This window comes from Schistocerca gregaria, chromosome 3, assembly GCF_023897955.1.
Source record: "Schistocerca gregaria isolate iqSchGreg1 chromosome 3, iqSchGreg1.2, whole genome shotgun sequence".
Lineage (NCBI taxonomy): Eukaryota > Metazoa > Arthropoda > Insecta > Orthoptera > Acrididae > Schistocerca > Schistocerca gregaria.
In genome coordinates, this window is record NC_064922.1 from 881,549,540 (window position 1) to 881,572,012 (window position 22,473).

A 22,473-nucleotide genomic window follows, 5' to 3' on the forward strand; every position below is an offset into this window, starting at 1 on the left:
CTTCCAGTTTCATGATTTGTGCACCCTCAAACATACTCTGTGTCAATTTTGCCACCTTTAAATCATTTTCTTTAAGTGCTTCCTTCAATTTAGATGAAGCTTGAGAGAAACGTTCTCGTATCTCGATAGATAGTTGCCGTTTTTTCCTTTGAGAGCAACTGCCTCATTGTCAACTTAATTTTTCACATCCTTCATCTTTCAAATGTACTCTTCAAGATGACTTTGGTTTTGTTCCTCTTTTTGTTTTCCTCCCAATTCTAGTTCCTTTTCCTTTCACAGTCCTCTTTGTAAGCAGTATAATTTGCAAAAGTTTGCTGTCCATACCTAACGATCTGTGAGTCAATGGACAGAGAAAAAAAAGGGAGTATTGTCCAAAAGCATCCCACACAGTCTAAACACTATTTAAAAATCTTTCAATCTTCAATGCCTTTTTCTCCTAATATGTGCTTCAAAATGGAATACCTTTTCTCTATGTTTGCATTTCTCTGGCACGATGTTTGAGAAGCCTCAACAAATTTTATAACATTTGGATAGCTTAACTCTATGAAAGGTGAGTCTCTTTTTGAGATGTGCTGCTGTCCCAGTAATTGTCAAAACCTTTGTTGTCATCTTTTTCCAACTGTAGAACATTTCATTCATTTAATAAGTAATATTACTGGACATCACGTGTGATCATTTTTTCAGACTTTAAAAGCTCACTGTAACTTGTGCTCTTCGTTCTTTCTTTGGGATCTAAAAACCCAAAACTTTTCAGTGGCACACTTGATAGGCTCGTCTCTTCCATCACTTGTTTTCAAGCTGTGAGATAATGTTTTTGGCCATTATTCAGAAACCACACCTTGTCACACTCTTCCAGTTTACTAAGCTTTTCTGTTACTTGCCTGCTAATAACTCATTGTTCAAAAGAAAGCAGACTGTCCAGTGTCAAGAGTTCATTATGGAGAACTTCAGAAAGAAATTATGAAATTAAGTTCTGCTTTCACTGAAGGTTTTATTAAAGCATTCACAATGATGTTGTAGGATTTGTACTGCAAAAGCATTTTTTTAGAAGTATATGCTTAAGAAAGTAGTACTGAATACCATCCCACTGTTACAAAATCCTGTTGGCTGAAGGTCCTAAAGCAAGCCACCTTTTGTCTGTATGCCTCTACAACTTGTGCTGTGGAATGTTAAACCAAAGACTGAACTCCTTCAAATTCTTTCCAGTGAATAGGCCAACTGTCAAAATAACGGTAAATATTGATTAGAAATTCAGGTGCTTCTTCACTTAAAAATTCTGTAGCCTTTACACTGGCATTAAGCATTGATTGGATGTTGCGCACTCCAATGCTTATAAGTTCTCTACCTTGGGCCTCCTGGACATCACTATCTAAAGGGCTAAACATTTTAAATTTAGATTAGGTTTGTCAACTCCTAGCATGAGGCATTTATTTAGGGACAAGTTGGCTTTAGAAAGTGCTTCACGTAATTTCTGATGTAACGTTTCATCATTCACTTTGCTGATATGCTTTTTTTAGCTTTAAAATTGGCTGCTTCATCAAAACTCAATATGTAACGTGATGAACATGTTTCTTCTAACATATGTTTCTGGAAGTATGGTACTGTCCATCAGTTATTATTTACCTCATTTTCTTAGATCAGAGTGAAAGCTTTTCAGGAACACTACCCACGGAACATCATCTTAAGAATGTTACAGTATCATTTGATGAATCCATAGGGTACTTGGTAATCAATCAATTCATTGAGCAAATCAATTCAACAGTGGTGGAACTATCCTTGATATTTAATGTATGTATTGTTGATGCATGTACTGTTCTTAAAGGTTAATTATGATCTGGGAGTTCTAAATGTAACCAATGTGGTCCACATTTAATTTGAAAGTTACACTTAATTTTTATTGGACTTGATTGGTTAAAAGCTGCCTGAAAACCTTTTGTCTCAAAATTAATAGAGCAAGAACACACACTGCAAAACATTTCTCTTTGACTAAATTTTTCCTGTGCAGCAACTCTGCATTTAAAACTATATCTTTTCAAGCCAGTCACAAAGGAACTTGCATTTTCCCATCTCAAAAAGTCTATTTTCAAAATCGAATGAAGTATCACTGCAGCAATTTTGTTACTACAGAAAAATTAGAATCTGGAACAAAAATAGAAGCAGTTGTAACCCAAACATGTCATAAAAATGGACGTGTATATGTGTATATGTTCCACATCTCCTCCTAAAACAGTAGACCAATTTAAACCAAACTTGGTATACATATATCCCTTACTGTCAGGCAATAATTACTGGTGGAAAAAAAACCACCTGCCTCCCATAGCTAACAAGGTATGATGCCATGAACAAAGTGCAGATATTTATTACATTTAGTAGACAGAGATTCACCAGACTTTCAGAATCCTTCTATCAATGGGTTTTGTCTATACAAAGCAAACCTATGGCTTTATCACACCTCTAAAGAAATACAAAAAAACCATCTTCAAGGTAATCAGTTAAAACTATGTTAGTAAAGTGAATGTAACCTTCAATGCAATTCCATTCAGAATAATGAGAAACATCCATTCCATGAACAAATCATTCTATTTACAGTATTGAATCAGCACATTAAATGTGGATACCTCATCCTGGGAAATCAATATTGTATGAAAAAATATTAATCACTGACATATTCTACAGATAACCTAAAAGTGAAAAAAATTATAATGAATGCAAAAGTCAGCAGAGTGGACACGAAATGGAAAGGGAATTAACATCTGTGAACAATAGGACTGAATAAGAAAGAGGATGCAACTGAAACACAACAGCAGAAGTTAATTAGATTATTTCAGCTTTCTTATCTAATTATGTCATCAGGTAGAGTGCAGTGACAAAAAAATTATTAGTTATAACTCTCCTTTGCATGTGAAACATAATTTTGTAGACTTCTATTACTGTTCAAACTTTGAAAATGGTCCTAAGAAGAGAGATAAATGGTTCAGTTCAGGCGTTATTTGAGGAGGATGATTAAGGTTTAGGACTTCAAAATCAGAGTATGGAATACTCAGTAGAGGCAACAGACAAACCATTATCAGAACAATTTATGAATGACATGATGATATTAGTACTCAGTCTAAAAATGGTTAGTAAGTGGAATAGCTAGAAACAGTGACATTGTAGGCAGGAAAATAACTGAAACAAATGATCATACTGCTGAAATTTTGTAACATAAATGAAAAAGCTGTTAGTATTGAAAAGACCATTTTTGACAAAGACAGTAAATGTAAGAATAGTGTGTCACACTTGGAAAATAATTTTCTTGAGGTTCAAAAACAGTTACATCATTTACATGAAGGTGCAGCAGCAAAATTTTTTTTACTTAGGTTGTAATGTTTTGTTTTGTCTAATATGTCAATTAAAAGTTTTACTGGCGATGACATGTTGCATCCTTTTCATTTATTGAAATAATATAAAGACAATTTCATTCCAGTCCGGACTGTTAGAGTTAAGTTGCAGAAGGACATTTGGATGTAAAGGCACTATCTTGGGCAAAGCAGACTTGTACATGGTATTTAACATATCAAGATTTTTAGAAGTGCTTCTTTAATAAATGTTGGCCACAGTCAGAAAATGCTACAATAAAAAGCAAATTCCTCAATGGACCAGGTTACGGAGGACAAGAGGTAGTATTGTTAATCTAATCAACTTTTTGATAAACTGACACAAATTGATGCACTGATGAGAAGATTACCTGAGAATGTTCACTGAGAGTTGGTGTATGGGCCTGACAAATTGGTTGTACAGTTCCTTAAATAGGTAGGTAAGTTGTATAGAACTTTTTATAGAAATGATTAAGTACAGGTTGTTTACAATGGGAGATGAGAAAATAATAATTATTGTGGGAGAAACGGAGGTAGTAATCACAGAAACCACAAAATGGGTCCACCAAGAGAATTTGGTATAAGAGGGAGACAATGTGACAGGGAATATGAACAAAGTAATAGAAACTGGAATCATAGTCAACATCCACTCAGTATTTCTGTCAGGGCACTAAAATTACTAAGCTGGTAAACTTATGGTTACTCTGTTGAAGGTCCACAACATGAGAGCGAAGAATAATAAATTTAATTTATGGACCAATAATGGCCACTGATATCAAATATAGAATGGTTGCTTCAAGAGAAGGGTAAATACACAAGGATACAAAATTAATAAAATTAATGTGGATCAAGAGTTTTGGAGTAATTTCTGGCAAGACTGGGTTAAAGACCAAAATAAAACAAGAACAAAAAATTTTAATTATGAGTTGCAAGAAGGAGACCTAGAAAATATTTACAATGTCAATACGAGGAAAAATTTTAATAGACTAGTGATGATTTTAATAGACTATTGATGAAGATGCAATTAATATTTGTAATGTAATTGATGTTATTGATGACTGTGAAATTAAGAGAAATGAAAATGAAAATGTTGGTAATTTTGTTGGATTGAAAGATGGCTTCTTGGATGAGGAGGAAGATGGTTCCTTGTTATTCATTAAGTTGTCAGAGGAAAGTTCAAAAGTAAAAGGAGTTGCAAATGAAATGTCAGAATCTACTAGTTTGGATAATGATGGAGAAGAGTTATTTACTGACACACTTTGAAAAAAAATAGTAATCTTGTCCAAATGAGTTTATCCTGATTAGCAAGATGAAAATTTTCAATGAAATTAATGAATTATGCAAAAAAATTATCAAACAATGAAACAATGGAAACTCCAGGTTGGAATATCAACAATATAAGGAAAAGATAGATTACTGTTCACCATACACATGACACATTGAGTTGCAGACAGGCACAATGAAAAGACACTTACATATTTAGCTTTCAGCCAAAATCTTCTTCAGAGAAGGAAATACGTACATTCAATCAAACAAGCAAGCACATCTTATGGACACATGGCTACCATCTCACCAGCTTGGACTGGAATGCAACTGTCACATAGAAGTAGGAATCTGGAGGAAGTGGGGAAGGGGAAGGGATAGCAGGGTACAAGTGGGGGGAGAGAAAGGCACTGTCTGGCAGAATATGCAGCAACTAGACTGCCAACAGACACAGTATTGAGAGACTGTGGGGCATGGAGGTGGGGAGGGGGGAGGGAGGGGCACAGGGAGCATAATAAGAGAAGGGAAGGAGAAAGATGGGTGGGTGCATTGACAGAGATTGGTAAACAAATGAGGATGAAGGAACGACAATAGGAAGGAGGCGATAGGACAAAGGGGACAGAAACTATTGTGTAGATGGTATGGGGCAGTAGGTTACCACAGTCTGAGGCTGTGATAATTTAGGGAGCAAAGAATGAGTTGTATGGATAATTTCCATTTGTGCAGTTCAGAAATGCTGGTGGTGGAGGAGAGAAACAAGATGGTCCAGTTGTGAAGCAGACATTGAAATAAACCATGTTATGTTCAGCTGCATATTGTGCCACACGGTGGTCCACTTTTTTCCTGGCCACAGTTTGGTAATAGCCATTCATCCTGTTCACAGCTGGTTCGTAGTGATAAGAATATAAAAGGCTGTGCAATGATTGTAGCAGAACTGGTGTATGACATGGCTGCTTTCGCCGGTGGCCCGTCCTCTGAAGAGGTAGGATAAACCTGTGACAGTACTGGAATAAGAAGTGCTGGGTGGATGTATTGTGCAAGTCTTCCACCTGCTTCTTCCATGCGCATATGATTCCAATGGCAAGTGGTTGGGATTGGGATTGGTATAGGGATGGACAAGGATATTCTGGATGTTGGGTAGGTGACAGAAAACTACTTTAGGAGGGGTGGGAAGCATCTTGGGTAGGATGTCCCTCATTTCAGGGCATAATGATAGATAATCGAAGCCCTAAGGAAGGATGTGGTTCAGTTGTTCCAGACCATGGTGGTATTGCATGCAAAATTCTTTCAGTGAGGGCACAACAACCAGGCAAAATGGGGCAACCAGGATTGTTTGATTTGAGGATTTTGTGGAGGATGTAGAGTGTCATATGAGTGAAAAGGGAAATTGATTCAGGGGAGAGGTTCTGGGAAGGGGCTAAGCCTTTAAGCAGGGATTCAAGGCTATGCTGGACTTCTGGGATGAGATCAGTGTGGCAGAGTTTATCAGTGGATTAATCAGATAATTAGCAAAGGCCTTCTGCCAGGTAGTCAGTGCAATTCATAATGACAGTGATGGAACATTTGTCTGCAGGTAAGACAATTGCTTTAGGATTTGTTTTGGGATAGTATATGGTTGTCCTTTCTTCCACTGCTGAAAGATTGATATTCTGATATTGGTAAGGCCAAGTTGGAGGTAAGGAACTCCTGGAAAGTGACAAGGGGTTGGATAGATGGGAGGGATAGGAGGATCATGGTTGTATAGTGGTATGAAATGGGAGAGGGAGTTCAAGACTGGAATTATGTTGGCTTTGATTGAAGAGACTGGTAGCAAATAAATGTTTCCATTGTAGGGATTGAGAGAAAGAAAGTAGGTCTTAGACCAGTCCAACATAGATAAATTTGGGTGTAGGGCTAAAGGTGAGGCCTTTCGATAGGACTGAAACTTTTGCGGGTTTTGGTGGAAAGGTTAACAACAGTGTTACAGAAATGTTTCAGCTATGGATTTGGTGGAGTGTTGATAGGAAGGTTTTGGGGAATGTGGCAAATTGAAAATGTTAGCTAGGCAGGGTCTGTGAGCTACAAGCAGCTGACATGGAGGAAGACTGTATGTAGGATAGGGGCTTGATGGTGGTGCTCTGCATACCTGCAGTGAGATGAACTCCCTTGCTTGAGGGTCTCAACAAGGCCTTCACAGGCAGGCATTACCTCCAGACCTAGTCTTCAAACAAGTCTCCTGTGTCATTTCCCCACACACTTACAATCCTCTCACCATCCCCAAGAACAAACCACTTCATCACCCAGTAACACCAAGGGCTGGAACAACTGAACTACATTCTTCCATCGAGCTTTGATTGATTATCTTCATGCCCTGAAATGAGGGACATTCTACCCAAGATATTTCCTACCCCTCTGTTCTGTCGACCGAGATTCTGGAGTTGGCAGTCATGTGTACATGTGGCATGCTTGCTTGTGTGTGTGTGTGTGTGTGTGTGTGTGTGTGTGTGTATGTGTGTGTGTGTCCTTACTGACGGAGGCTGTGGCTGAAAGCTGCCTGTCTACAACTTGACATGTCTTCTTTACAGTAAGTAACTCCTTATTTTCAACACATTTGGCAGACAATGGACATATACCACTGAATGTACCTACACAAATATGATATTGTATGACACACAGTTCAGGAGATACCAGGTGGTTATAATTAAAGTGCAGCTACTCACAGAGGTCCACCATAGGCTGTAATAATCATATGGCAGTGAAACTTGGTAGATATTCTAATGAGTTAATGTTAAACTGATTTACTCTGGGAAAAAGTTAGTTCCAATTTTGGCCACTAGGAGCAAATCTTGAGCTGTGAATGCAATGTTTTCATCTATAATGGATTAAGAATGAGACATGGGCAGGAATGGTAAAAAAGGGAGAGAGGTGTAATGTTTTTGTTCAGTAAGAGCACTGGAGATGTTGACGAAGTGCTGTACAGAGCCAGATTTGCAGCTGGTAGCTAAAATTGGAATTACTTTTTTTCCTGTTTAAATTGAGTCTGCATTAACGTATTAGCATCTCTACCAACTTCTGGCATCATACGATAATTACAGCCCACAATTTATTGCCATGTGTAGCTACACTTTAATTATAACCATCTGCTATGATGTCATAAACATTGAGCCACATGAAAAATTGCTGCATTACAAGTTTTGATTTGTTACGTCTTAACTATTTACTCTACTCACAACAAATTTCACAGATGGTAGCCACATATACACCTCGATGTATCTGCGAAGTTATATCATTGTACGACATGTAGTTCAGAAGATAGGACCATAAAAATTGAGCTGTGTGAAAATGAAACTGGACAGTGAAGTTCGCTAGAGATACAGGTGAAATAAGGGTACAAATACTGTGGAAAATATTAAATGTATGTGAAATATATTTAACATGTCCTAAACTCCTGGAACAGTTGCTACCAAACATGGTACATATACCAGTTACAATATCGAATGAAATACGGGGGGGGGGGGGGGGGGGGGGGGAGTGAGGGGGGAGGGAGTATGAGCTGCCAGCCTCTTACTGGGGTGGAGGTGATAACGTTGAGACAAAAGATGGGAGGAGGAATTGGGCAGACAGTGAGAGTGAGGTGGAAGAAGGGATTGGCAACAGATTTGGGGGGGGGGGGGGGGGAGATGGATAGAGAAAGGAGACAGTGGCAGATGGACAGAAACAGGGGGAGGAGGAGAGGGGCAGAGAGAGATGGGGAGGAAGAGCTGGAAAGAGAGATGGAAGGTGGAAATGAACAGAGAAAGGGAAGAGGAGGAGGGGGGCAGACAGAGGGGAGAGGAGTTGATGGAGAGAGGAGGGAAAGAGGAAGAAATGGATAGAGAGAGAGGGAGGAGAATCTGTTTGATTAACTTCGATGTTAATGTATGTTAATTTTGAATGCTCTTTGATGTGAGGTTAAATAATATCTGAGCGTAATGGACTGCTATATATAATCTCTTTGGTGCAATGTGGTGAATAATTGAGTTAAATGATACAAGTGAACCTGCAACAGTATTTTTGAAATTAATTTTTGATCTGGTGATTTACATACTGAATAGAAGTGAGCTTGATCAAAACAGAGATTATATATAGACAAATTATTCAACTTCTTAGCTGGCTGACGAGGAAACATCAAAAACTTGGCCTCATATTTTAAGGACAAAAAATGCACATTTCCAAGATATCAGCCTCAGAGCAATCAGTCCCACTTAAAAATTTGTGCTATAACTCTGACAGGAAGCAAATATGACCTTCCAAAACTACGTCTTTTAAATTTTTGCACACATGGTATGTTTGCCACTCAATCCACCCCACTGCAAGCTGCTTAGTGCTTGAATGCAAAGTGCTGTACAGTGGTGTGAGGAAGAGGTTTGTGAAATACTTTTTTGATACTGGTAACATGCTTTGTTTATTATGTCAAAATGCACAGTGTCTAACCTGCATCTAGTCCCAGAGATCTCTTTGCTATGAACATCTTTGTAGTGATTCACAAATGAAGCATAAGTGACTGAAATGAAGTAGTGTATCATTAAATACATAGTGTAGTGAAATTTTATTATTAACAACACTGTTGTGCATTATTTTTGTTGGATTCTGAAGGTGGCACCATTAATGTGAAGTTGATTTGCAGGAGATATGTTATTCCTCAACATGAAGGACAAGATTAAATTGTAGATTGAAAATCGTTAACTTCAATTCTTCTGTTGCTTAGGTTTATTCATTCCCATGAGCCATGGACATTGCCGTTGGTGGGGAGGCTTGCGTGCCTCAGCGATACAGATAGCCGTACCGTGGGTACAACCACAACGGAGGGGTATCCGTTGAGAGGCCAGACAAACGTGTGATTCCTGAAGAGGGGCAGCTGCCTTTTCAGTAGTTACAAGGGCAACAGTCTGGATGACTGACTTACCTGGCCTTGTAACAATAACCAAAACGGCCTTGCTGTGCTGGTACTGCGAACGGCTGAAAGCAAGGGGAAACTACGGCCGTAATTTTTCCCGAGGGCATGCAGCTTTACTGTATGATTAAATGATGATGGCGTCCTCTAGGGTAAAATATTCCGGAGGTAAGTCCTCCATTCGGATCTCCAGGTGGGGACTACGCAAGAGGATGTAATTATCAGGAGAAAGAAAACTGGCGTTCTACGGATTGGAGCGTGAAATGTCAGATCCCTTAATCGGGCAGGTAGGTTAGAAAATTTAAAAAGGGAAATGGATAGGTTAAAGTTAGATATAGTGGGAATTAGTGAAGTTCGGTGGCAGGAGGAACAAGACTTCTGGCTAGGTGACTACAGGGTTATAAACACAAAATCAAATAGGGGTAATGCAGGAGTAGGTTTAATAATGAATAGGAAAATAGGAATGTGGGTAAGCTACTACAAACAGCATAGTGAACGCATTATTGTGGCCAAGATAGATACGAAGCCCACACCTACTACAGTAGTACAAGTTTATATGCCAACTAGCTCTGCAGATGATGAAGAAATTGAAGAAATGTATGATGAAATAAAAGAAATTATTCAGATAGTGAAGGGTGACGAAAATTTAAGAGTCATGGGTGACTGGAATTTGGTAGTAGGAAAAGGGAGAGAAGGAAACGTAGTAGGTGAATATGGATTAGGGGAGAGAAATGAAAGAGGAAGCCGCCTGGTAGAATTTTGCACAGAGCACAACTTAATCATAGCTAACACTTGGTTTAAGAATCATGAAAGAACCCTGGAGATACTAAAAGGCATCAGATAGATTATATAATGGTAAGATAGAGATTTAGGAACCAGGTTTTAAATTGTAAGACATTTCCAGGGGCAGATGTGGACTCTGACCACAATCTATTGGTTATGACCTGTAGATTAAAACTGAAGAAACTGCAAAAAGGTGGAAATTTAAGGAGATGGGACCTGGATAAACTGAAAGAACAAGAGGTTGAATGGAATGGGCAGTGTCTTGAGAGGAGGATATAAGATGTACATCAACAAAAGCAAAACGAGGATAATGGAATGTAGTCGAATTAAGTCGGGTGATGCTGAGGGAATTAGATTAGGAAATGAGCCGCTTAAAGTAGTAAAGGAGTTTTGCTATTTGGGGAGCAAAATAACTGATGATGGTCGAAGTAGAGAGGATATAAAACGTAGACTGGCAATGGCAAGGAAAGCGTTTCTGAAGAAGAGAAATTTGTTAACATCGAGTATAAATTTAAGTGTCAGGAAGTCTTTTCTGAAAGTATTTGTATGGAGTGTAGCCATGTATGGAAGTGAAACATGGACGATAAATAGTTTGGACAAGAAGAGAATAGAAGCTTTCGAAATGTGGTGCTACAGAAGAATGCTGAAGATTAGAAGGGTAGAGCGCTTAACAAATGAGGAAGTATTGAATAGGATTGGGGAGAAGAGAAGATTGTGGCACAACTTGACGAGAAGAAGGGACATGTTCTGAGGCATCAAGGGATCACCAGTTTAGTATTGGAGGGAAGCGTGGAGGGTAAAAACCGTAGGAGGAGACCAAGAGATGAATACACTAAGCAGATTCAGAAGGATGTAGGTTGCAGTAAGTACTGGGAGATGAAGAAGCTTGCACAGTATAGAGTAGCATGGAGAGCTGCATCAAATCAGTCTCAGGACTGAAGACCACAACAACAACAAGTACTGAGAACTTCGATAATTTTCTAAGAATTTTTCTGTAGGTATTCAATGAATCATTCCCATCTAGGATCTGGCACAAAAAAGTTAAAAGCAAACTAAACTGGATTACTCCAGGCGTAAAAGAACCTAGTACTCAAAAACAAGAGCTACATAAAGAAATTAAACATAATAAAAACCCTGAATTTGTTAACTTGGTGAGATGTTATGAAGTTGTATTTAAAAGTGCTGTTAAAGCTACCAAAAGAATGCCAAATGGTAAGTTCATTGTAGGACATAAGAATAAATCTAAAGCACTATTTTCTGTGATTAAATCAGAATTAGATAAAACAGTTAACCTCCAGGAAATCTAAAAAATCTAATGAAACAACCATACTATTTCAAACCTTGCTTATAAATAGCTAAATGTTTTAATATGTTTCTCATAAATGTAACAAAATCTGATGCAAATGTGACTACTTATCGAAACAGTGCGGATTTCTTTGGCCTGGACCAGAATAGCGACCCCTTGTGACATTTAGTAAAGTCTCAGCTGAAGATGTAAAAAATGCTATTTGGTCCTTAAAAAACTAAAATGCTGCAGGGTGGAATCGAATACCCACCAAAGTAATTAAATCTGTATACGATAAAACAGTATACCCTCTGTCTTTAATAATCAATCAGTCATTTGAGCAAGTCAACTTCCCTGATGTACTTAAGGATGCAGAGGTAAAACCACTACACCAAAAAGGATCGAGAGAGGATATGGGAAGTTTCTGCCCCATCTCTATCCTCCCAGTGCAATCCAAAGTACTTGAAAAAATAGCTGCAGCCCAGATAACAAAATTTTATTGTGAGACATAGTGTTATTCTTAAAACCCGACATGGGTTCCAAAAAGGGAAAAGCACGATGAGTGCTATAAAGAATTCAGTGAAAAAATCTTCTAATCACTGGACAGAAGCAACAAAGTAGCAGGTATCTTCTGCAACCTTACAAAGGCATTTGATTCTGTGAATCACTCTATGCTGCTTCATAAACTAGACAGGTATGGCATCAAGCAAAATGCTTTGCAGTGGCTCACGTCTTATATGACAAATTATACATCTCAGTGGGACACAATATAACAATTGGGCCCTGAAGGCTCAATCTTAGGGCCAATATTGTTTCTCTTTTATATAAATGATTAACCTCTTAATATCAATCAAAGCCGATCATGTTTGCTGATGATACTTTAGTACTCCTTGAAAAACTAAATGAGGAAGAAATTTCAGATGGTGCTATAAACACACTAATCAACCTAGATACATGGTTTCAACAAAATGGCCTTAAACTTAATTTTTCAAATACCTTGTTTACACAATTTAGAACTAAACAATAAAGAATCAGTGAAATCGGTATTGTACATAAAAATCAAGTTATGGATGAAGCTCAGTCCATTAAATTCTTCGGATTGAACTTGGAAAAAATCTAAGCCGGCAACACATATAGATTATTTAACTACAAAAATTAAACAGCCTTTCCTATGCAATAGATATACTATCTGGTAAAACAGACATAAGCTGCGGAAAAGTGGTGTACCACAGCTACTTTGAATCCATAATTAGATATGGTTTAATTTTTGGGGAAATTCAAACTATATGTCACTAATAATGCTACTTCAAAAAGGAATTGTTAGAAAAATGTGTGCTGCCCCTCCAATAACATCCTGCCACCCATTATTCAAGAACCTAAAAATATTACCTATCCCTGCATTGTACGTATTTGAAATTACCTTTTTTTTTTTTTTACATAGTAACCCTGAGCTAATGGTAGAAAACCATTTCAAACATATGTATAACACTAGACACAAAGAAAATTTCATGCTTCCATATCACTTCAAACTCTACCAACACACACTCCAGTACATGGGAATGAAAATTTAGAATAAACTCAAGGGTTGAGATGAACTGAGCATGGAGATAAGTTCACTGAAGAGAAAACTATATGATCTCCTGGTGGAAAAATGCTACTATTCAATTAAGGAATTTTTGAAGGATGAAATCATCGTTTGAATAGTGTGAGTGTTTATAGCATTTTGTATAATACTGTATACATATATAAAGAAAAACAATTTAATAATATTACTATAGCTATCATGTGAATAATGTGACTGTTTAATATTATAGCATTGTGTATGATAATGTAATGTTACATCACAAGAAAATCAATTTAATAACATTACTATGTGCAATGTCATCCTGTACTGGTAAAAAGTAGTGTTAAGGAATTATGTGATTATGTATATCATAACCGTACCGTAGGTGCAACCACAATGGAGGGGTATCTGTTGAGAGGCCAGACAAACATGTAGTTCCTGAAAAGGGGCAGCAGCCTTTTCAGTAGTTGCAGGGGCAACAGTCTAGATGATTGACTGATCTGGCCTTGTAACACTAACCAAAATGACCTTGCTGTGCTGGTTCTGCAAACGGCTGAAAGCAAGGGGAAACTACAGCCATATTTTTTCCAAAGGGCATGCTGCTTTACTGTATGGTTAAATGATGATGGCGTCCTCTTGGGTAAAATATTCCGGAGGTAAAATAGTCCCCCATTTGCATCTCCAGGCAGGGACTGCACAAGAGGATGTCGTTATCAGGAGAAAGAAAACTGGCATTCTACGGATCGGAGTGTGGATTGTCAGAATAATTCGGAGTAGGTATTAAAATCCACGGAGAAGAAATAAAAACTTTGATGTTCGCCGATGACATTGTAATTCTGTCAGAGACAGCAAAGGACTTGGAAGAGCAGTTGAACAGAATGGATAGTGTCTTGAAAGGAGGATATAAGATGAACATCAACAAAATCAAAAGGAGGATAATGGAATGTAATCGAATTAAGTCGGGTGATGCTGAGGGAATTAGATTAGGAAATGAGACACTTGAAGTAGTAAAGGAGTTTTGCTATTTGGGGAGCAAAATAACTGATGATGGTTGATATAGAGAGGATATAAAATGTAGACTGGCAATGGCAAGGAAAGTGTTTCTGAAGAAGAGGAATTTGCTAACATCGAATATAGATTTAAGTGTCAGGAAGTCATTTCTGAAAGTAGTTGTATGGACTGTAGCCAATAAGGAAGCGAAACATGGATGATAAATAGTTTGGACAAGAAGAGAATAGAAGCTTTCAAAATGTGGTGCTACAGAAGAATGCTGAAAATTAGACGAGTAGATCACATAACTAATGAGGAGGTATTGAATAGGATTGGGGAGAAGAGAAATTTGTGTTACAACTTGACTAGAAGAAGGGATATGTTGCTAGGACATATTGTATCGTAATTTTTATTTAAAAAAAAAAAAATGTCTGAAAGTTATTTAAATCAGCAAACAAACTTATCTGAAGTGTATGAGCTTTTATTTAAAGATTAACTAGTCAAAAGTGGCAAGCAGAATGCCACTTAATTTGTTAAGCAACATGACATACAAGTTACTATACATTTTATTCCATACAAGGCAACATTGCTGCTTGAAGACACTAACACTGCGATATTTTTGCAATCATTCTGAAGCAATTCCAATTAATATTTTGATTTTCACTTTTAGTACAAGACCAGGGAATGTTACAACTGCATTACTGGCACTGAACACTACAGGAAAATACTAACCTGCTGTTTAGCATCATAAAGTTCATGCATCAGCTCCCTGCGTCGAAATTCGGCCATACACCACTGCTGCTCTTCTTCCTGCACTTGAAGCTGTAGTTTGTTGACTGCATCTGGTATTGATGACAATAACTGCAGTTGTTCTTGAAATTGATTCTGAAAGACATAAGTAAAGTTATCATACTTACTAAACAGCTAAGCATATTTAGCTAGCTTAAATTATCTAAAGTTTGTTGATGTTAGAGCTCAGAAACCTGCACAAGTGATATTTCCATGCTAACTTGACTGTGAATGTGGTTGCTTTCTGTTTCTTTTACTTCCATTTGTCTTCTTAAGTCATCAGCAGCCTGTTGAGTCTTCAGATACTGCAATATTAGAGGCAGGATATGAAATATAATATATAGCAGCTTTGGATCAGAATATGAAGTAAAATTTGTCACATAAATTAATTTGTATTGTGTATGAGTTTAAACAATGAAGTAATACAGCCGTAGTTGGTTAAGCAATAGAGTAACAATCTAAGTCATTTTCAATCACTATTAGTTAACTCAGTATTTAAGAACTGGTGCTTAGTTTAGCATTTAAACTACTCACCCCAAAAATAACAAGGATTAGTAGTCACAGAATACAACTACTCAGATAAATTGTAAAATAAGCAAAGATGGTAAGGGAAGTAATGATAGAAGCTAAATAATTTAGGAATAAAGCAGACCACTCACAAAATAGTAGAAGAATTGAGTCGTTGACAGGCACATGAAAAACAATAAAAACTTGCTGGCCTTCAGACAAACCATTTAACAAGATAGAGAACAAACACATAAGCAAGCAAACATGCCTGCATGCACGAGCACACGGATGCACACATGCATATGCATGCATGGGCGCGCACGCGCGCACTCTCTCTCTCTCTCTCTCTCACACACACACACACACACACACACACACAGAGTGCAGCTACTTAGTGCTGGCTGAAAACACAATAAAACACAATGCTGGGGTCTCAGTTCTGCAGGTGGACTGGAGTGGCGGGTTGTGTTGAGTGGGGTGGGTAGAGAGAGAAAGAGGGTGAAAGTAGGAGGAGGTGTTAAGAGAGTGGTAGCTGATGGCTTGTAGGTAGGCAGTTGGGGACAGGGTAGGAATATACAACAGGGAGGCAGGGGAGAGGATTGTACACATAGGCACCGAAGCTGCTTAATTCATGCAGTGCCCAATGACGACGAAGTTAAGGTGTGGATTGGTAGGAAAATGACAGGCAAGAGGAAGATGATTTGTTAGGTAGAGGCTGTGGGTTCAGTGGGTTAGAAGAGATGGAGGCCAGGAGGATCATGGGAGAAAGGGAGGTGCTCCAAGGATAGCTCTCATCTGCTTAATACGGGAAAGCTGGTGGTGGGGGAGGGGAGGAGGGTGGGAAAATACAGATGGTATGGGTTGTGAGGCACCATTTGAACTCAATCATTTTGGGCTCACACCCAAACTTCCATATGTCAGACCCATACCAAACATTGCATGTTGACAGAGTATCAACCAAAACTCCAACTTGGTTCATAGCATGTGCAGTTGCCCAGCAGAATGGGTGTAAACATTCATTAAAAGTAACACCAGAACCATCAGAGCATAGGTCAAGCAAATCTATGAGTGATTAACTTGTGTGGCTTCCGTGGGTGAGTTGGTAGAGCATTAGGTTCTTGTACCAAGGGTCCTGATTTCAAAACCCCATTAATGACTATTTCTTTCAACTGTATACTATTTTTTAAAACTGTTTACATGTGAAACTGTTATATGGAAAAACATTTTCCTGGCATGTCAAAATACTTTTCAGAGTTTGTAGAGATGTTCTTTTGGCGGTCTTCATTGCTTCATTAGTTGCAGTATCAAACATATAGAGTACATTTGTATAAACAGGTGTGGTGTTCTGTTGGACATGTGTGAGAGAACACACACCACTCATGATGAAGCAGCTAACACATATGAATAGTGTTTTATTCGTCTCATAACATAAAATTTCTAATCATATGATTGGTGTACAGGACACACGCCAAAAAGTGGATAACACAACTTAGGCCTAATTGGAACAAAGAATTTTAACATTAATATAAACTTTTATTTTTCTTTCCTCCCTTTTGTAAAGCACAGCTACATTGACACACAAGACTATATGTAAATTTATCCTTCTCAAATGTTCAGTTCACCCTTCATGAACTCCTCAACAGTGTAGTAGCAGTGTTTGACAAGTATATCATATATGTATTTGTTTTCAGTGTCTCTAAGTTCATACTCAGAACTTTCTTTCCTTTTAGCTTGTTATGAATTTTCATTGCCATATACTGAGAGACTGCGCATATAGGTTTAAGCGATGAGTGGGAAGCATAAAATTGTATTTGTTTCTTGTGTTATACGTGTGATTGAAACAGTTTTTCTTGAATAACTCTAAATTGTTGTGTAGAAAGATGATGATGTCATAGATGTATTAGGAGGGAACTGCGAATAACTATTATTTTACAAATAGTGGGTGACATGATGTCCTTGGATGGGCACTACACATGTTCCTTATTATTCTTTTCTGTAACTTTAGTATGCGCAATATATTTCTTGAATTTCCCCAAAAAATAATACCATACATTACAACTGATTGAAAGAATAAACACAAAATAAACCATAGGCAATGTGACAATAGAAAAAAAGAAACAATTGTATCATACATGCAGAAGTATTAATAGCAACAATAATGAACCATGGACCTTGCAGTTGGTGGAGAGGCTTGCGTGCCTCAGCGATACAGATGGCCGTACCGTAGGTGCAACCACAACGGAGGGGTATCAGTCGAGAGGCCAGACAAACATGTGGTTCCTGAAGAGGGGCAGCAGCCTTTTCAGTAGTTGCAGGGGCAACAGACTGGATGATTGACTAATCTGGCCTTGCAACATTAACCAAAACGGCCTTGCTGTGCAGGTACTGCGAACGGCTGAAAGGAAGGGGAAACTACAGCCGTAATTTTTCCTGAGGACATGCAGCTTTACTGTATGATTAAACGATGACGGCGTCCTCTTGGGTAAAATATTCCGGAGGTAAAATAGTCCCCCATTTGGATCTCCGGGTGCGGACTACTCAGGAGGACGTCGTTATCAGGAGAAAGAAAATTGGCGTTCTACGGATCGGAGCATGGAATGTCAGATTCCTTATTCGGGCAGGTAGGTTAGAAAATTTAAAAAGGGAAATGGATAGGTTAAAGTTAGATATAGTGGGAATTAGGAGGAACAAGACTTTTGGTCAGGTGAATACAGGGTTATAAATGCAAAATCAAATAGGGGTAATGCAAGAGAAGGTTTAATAATGAATAAAAAAAGTAGGAGTGTGGGTAAGCTACTACAAACAGCATAGTGAACGCAGTATTGTGGCCAAGATAGACATGAAGCCCATGGCTACTACAGTAATACAAGTTTATATGCCAACTAGCTCTGCAGATGATGAAGAAATTGGTGAAATGTATGATGAGATAAAAGAAATTATTCAGGTAGTGAAGGGAGACGAAAATTTAATAGTCATGGGTGACTGGAATTCGTCAGTAGGAAAAGGGAAAGAAGGAAACATAGTAGGAGAATATGGATTAGGGCTAAGAAATGAAAGAGGAAGCCATCTGGTAGAATTTTTCACAGAGCATAACTTAATCATAGCTAACACTTGGTTCAAGAATCATAAAAGAAGGTTGTATACATGGAAGAATCCTGGAGATACTAAAAGGTATCAGATAGATTATATAATGGTAAGGCAGAGATTTAGGAATCAGGTTTTAAACTGTAGGACATTTCCAGGGGCAGATGTGGATTCTGACCACAATCTATTGGTGATGACCTGTAGGTTAAAACTGAAGAAACTACAAAAAGGTGGGAATTTAAGGACACGGGATATGGATAAGCTGAAAGAACCAGAGGTTGTACAGAGTTTCAAGGAGAGCATAAGGGAACAATTGACAGGAATAGGGGAAAGAAACACAGTAGAAGAAGAATGGGTAAGTCTGAGGGATGAAGTCATGAAGGCAGCAGAGGATAAAGTAGGTAAAAAGACTAGGGCTGCTAGAAATCCTTGGGTAACAGAATAAATATTGAATTTAATTGATGAAAGGAGAAAATATAAAAATGCAGTAAATGAAGCAGGCAAAAAGGAATACAAACGTCTCAAAAATGAGATCGACAGGAAGTGCAAAATGGCTAAGCAGGGATGGCTAGAGGACAAATGTGAGGATGTAGAAGCTTATCTCACTAGGGGTAAGATAGATACTGCCTACAGGAAAATTAAAGAGACCTTTGGAGAGAAGAGAACCGTGTGTATGAATATCAGGAGCTCAGATGGCAACCCAGTTCTAAGCAAAGAAGGGAAGGCAGAAAGGTGGAAGGAGTATATAGTAGGTTTATACAAGGGCGATGTACTTGAGGAAAATATTATGGAAATGGAAGAGGATGTAGATGAAGACAAAATGGGAGGTAAGATACTGCGTGAAGAGTTTGACAGAGCACTGAAAGACCTGAGTTGAAACAAGGCTCCCGGAGTAGACAACATTCCATTAGAACTACTGACGGCCTTGGGAGAGCCAGTCCTGACTAAACTCTACCATCTGGTGAGCAACATGTATGAGACAGGCGAAATACCCTCAGACATCAAGAAGAATATAATAATTCCAATCCCAAAGAAAGCAGGTTCTGACAGAGGTGAAAATTACTGAACTATCAGTTTAATAAGTCACAGCTGCAAAATACTAACGCAAATTCTTTACGGACGAATGGAAAAACTGGTAGATGCTTGTACACTGCTCGTACTCAAAACAAATGGCATGCTTGGAACTAGTGTACCATTAGGCTGTTTGGCCAATGGCCCTGTAGTCTCTGATATACTCCATGTCTTCCATGTGAGAATATTAGCATCTGGAAAAGCTTCAAGGCCACCATAATCTGCTTGATTGCCCCACACTACAGCAAGTGTGAGCCAAGTACTACCTCCAAACACTGGCTGTACATCACAGGTAAAATTCAGATGCAACCCACGAAAAACATTGGGGCCTCCAATTAACTGCTGCTTATTAAATTGACCAGCAAGGTCAATATCAATAGCCTTCAAGCTGCGATACACAGGTACACTGCACCGCCAGCGACGACGCCATGCACATCGCAGAGGCATTGCTGTGGCACGTTAACACAAGTGAACGTAGCAAGCAAGGATCAGTTTGGATTCCATAGAAATGTTGGAACACGGGAGACAATACTGATGTTACGACTTATCTTAGAAGAAAGATTATGAAAAGGCAAACCTACTTTTGTAGCATTTGTAGACTTAGAGAAAGCTTTTGACAATGTTGACTGGAATACTCTCTTTCAAATTCTGAAGGTGGCAGGGGTACAATACAGGGAGCGAAAGGCTATTTACAATTTGTACAGAAACCAGATGGCAGTCATAAGAGTCAAGGGGCATGAAAGGGAAGAAGTGGTTGGGAAAGGAGTGAGACAGTGTTGTAGCCTCTCTCTGATGTAATTCAATCTGTATATTGAGCAAGCAGTAAAGGAAACAAAGAAAAATTCGGAGTAGGTATTATAATTCATGGAGAAGAAGTAAAAACTTTGAGGTTTGCCGATGACATTGTAATTCTATCAGAGATGCAGAGGACTTGGAAGAGCAGTTGAACGGAATGGACAGTGTCTTGAAAGAAGGATATAAGATGGACATCAACAAAAGCAAAACAAGGATAATGGAATGTAGTCAAATTAAATCGGGTGATAGGGAATTAGATTAGGAAATGAGACACTTAAAGTAGTAAAGGAGTTTTGCTATTTAGGAAGTAAAATAACTGATGATGGTCGAATTAGAGAGGATATAAAATGTAGAATGGCAATGGCAAGGAAAGCGTTTCTGAAGAAGAGAAATTTGTTAACATCAAATATAGATTTATGTGTCAGGAAGTCGTTTCTGAAAGTACACTCCTGGAAATTGAAATAAGAACACCGTGAATTCATTGTCCCAGGAAGGGGAAACTTTATTGACACATTCCTGGGGTCAGATACATCACATGATCACACTGACAGAACCACAGGCACATAGACACAGGCAACAGAGCATGTACAATGTCGGCACTAGTACAATGTATATCCACCTTTCGCAGCAATGCAGGCTGCTATTCTCCCATGGAGACGATCGTAGAGATGCTGGATGTAGTCCTGTGGAATGGCTTGCCATGCCATTTCCACCTGGCGCCTCAGTTGGACCAGCGTTCGTGCTGGACGTGCAGACCACGTGAGACGACGCTTCATCCAGTCCCAAACATGCTCAATGGGGGACAGATCCGGAGATCTTGCTGGCCAGGGTAGTTGACTTACACCTTCTAGAGCACGTTGGGTGGCACGGGATACATGCAGACGTGCATTGTCCTGTTGGAACAGCAAGTTCCCTTGCCGGTCTAGGAATGGTAGAACGATGGGTTCGATGACGGTTTGGATGTACCGTGCACTATTCAGTGTCTCCTCGATGATCACCAGAGGTGTACGGCCAGTGTAGGAGATCGCTCCCCACACCATGATGCCGGGTGTTTGCCCCGTGTGCCTCGGTCGTATGCAGTATTCAGTGTCTCCTCGATGATCACCAGAGGTGTACGCCCAGTGTAGGAGATCGCTCCCCACACCATGATGCCGGGTGTTTGCCCCGTGTGCCTCGGTCGTATGCAGTCCTGACTGCGGTGCTCACTTGCACGGCGCCAAACACGCATACGACCATCACTGGCACCAAGGCAGAAGCGACTCTCATCGCTGAAGACGACACGTCTCCATTCGTCCCTCCATTCACGCCTGTCGTGACACCACTGCAGGCGGGCTGCACGATGTTGGGGCGTAAGCGGAAGATGGCCTAACGGTGTGCGGGACCGTAGCCCAGCTTCATGGAGACGGTTGCGAGTGGTCCTCGCCGATACCCCAGGAGCAACAGTGTCCCTAATTTGCTGGGAAGTGGCGGTGCGGTCCCCTACGGCACTGCGTAGGATCCTACGGTCTTGGCGTGCATCCGTGCGTCGCTGCGGTCCGGTCCCAGGTCGACAGGCATGTGCACCTTCCGCCGACCACTGGCAACAACATCGATGTACTGTGGAGACCTCACGCCCCACGTGTTGAGCAATTCGGCGGTATGTCCACCCAGCCTCCCACATGCCCACTATACGCCCTCGCTCAAAGTCCGTCAACTGCACATACGGTTCACGTCCACGCTGTCGCAGCATACTACCAGTGTTAAAGACTGCGATGGAGCTCCGTATGCCAAGGCAAACTGGCTGACACTGACGGCGGCGGTGCACAAATGCTGCGCAGCTAACGCCATTCAACGGCCAACACCGCGGTTCCTGGTGTGTCCGCTGTGCCGTGCGTGTGATCATTGCTTGTACAGCCCTCTCGCAGTGTCCGGAGCAAGTATGGTGGGTCTGACACACCGGTGTCAATGTGTTCTTTTTTCCATTTCCAAGAGTGTATTTGTTTGGAGTGTAGCCATGTATGGAAGTGAAACATGGACGATAACTAGTTTGGACAAGAAGAGAGTTGAAGCTTTCGAAATGTGGTGCTACAGAAGA

General features: G+C 39.5%; 1 protein-coding gene across 4 annotated transcripts in view; it reads right to left on the bottom strand.

Annotated features, from left to right (window-relative positions):
* LOC126355033 (putative leucine-rich repeat-containing protein DDB_G0290503) overlaps positions 1-22,473 on the bottom strand; it is a 512,513-nt gene that overhangs the window by 72,719 nt on the left and 417,321 nt on the right. For all 4 annotated transcript variants that reach the window (XM_050005182.1, XM_050005180.1, XM_050005181.1 and 1 more), the window contains 2 exons: positions 15,137-15,247; positions 14,886-15,038 (listed from right to left, as the gene is read on the bottom strand). In XM_050005182.1, coding sequence (XP_049861139.1) covers positions 14,886-15,038; positions 15,137-15,247 — 264 coding nt within the window. The remainder of the gene's footprint in view (positions 1-14,885; positions 15,039-15,136; positions 15,248-22,473) is intronic.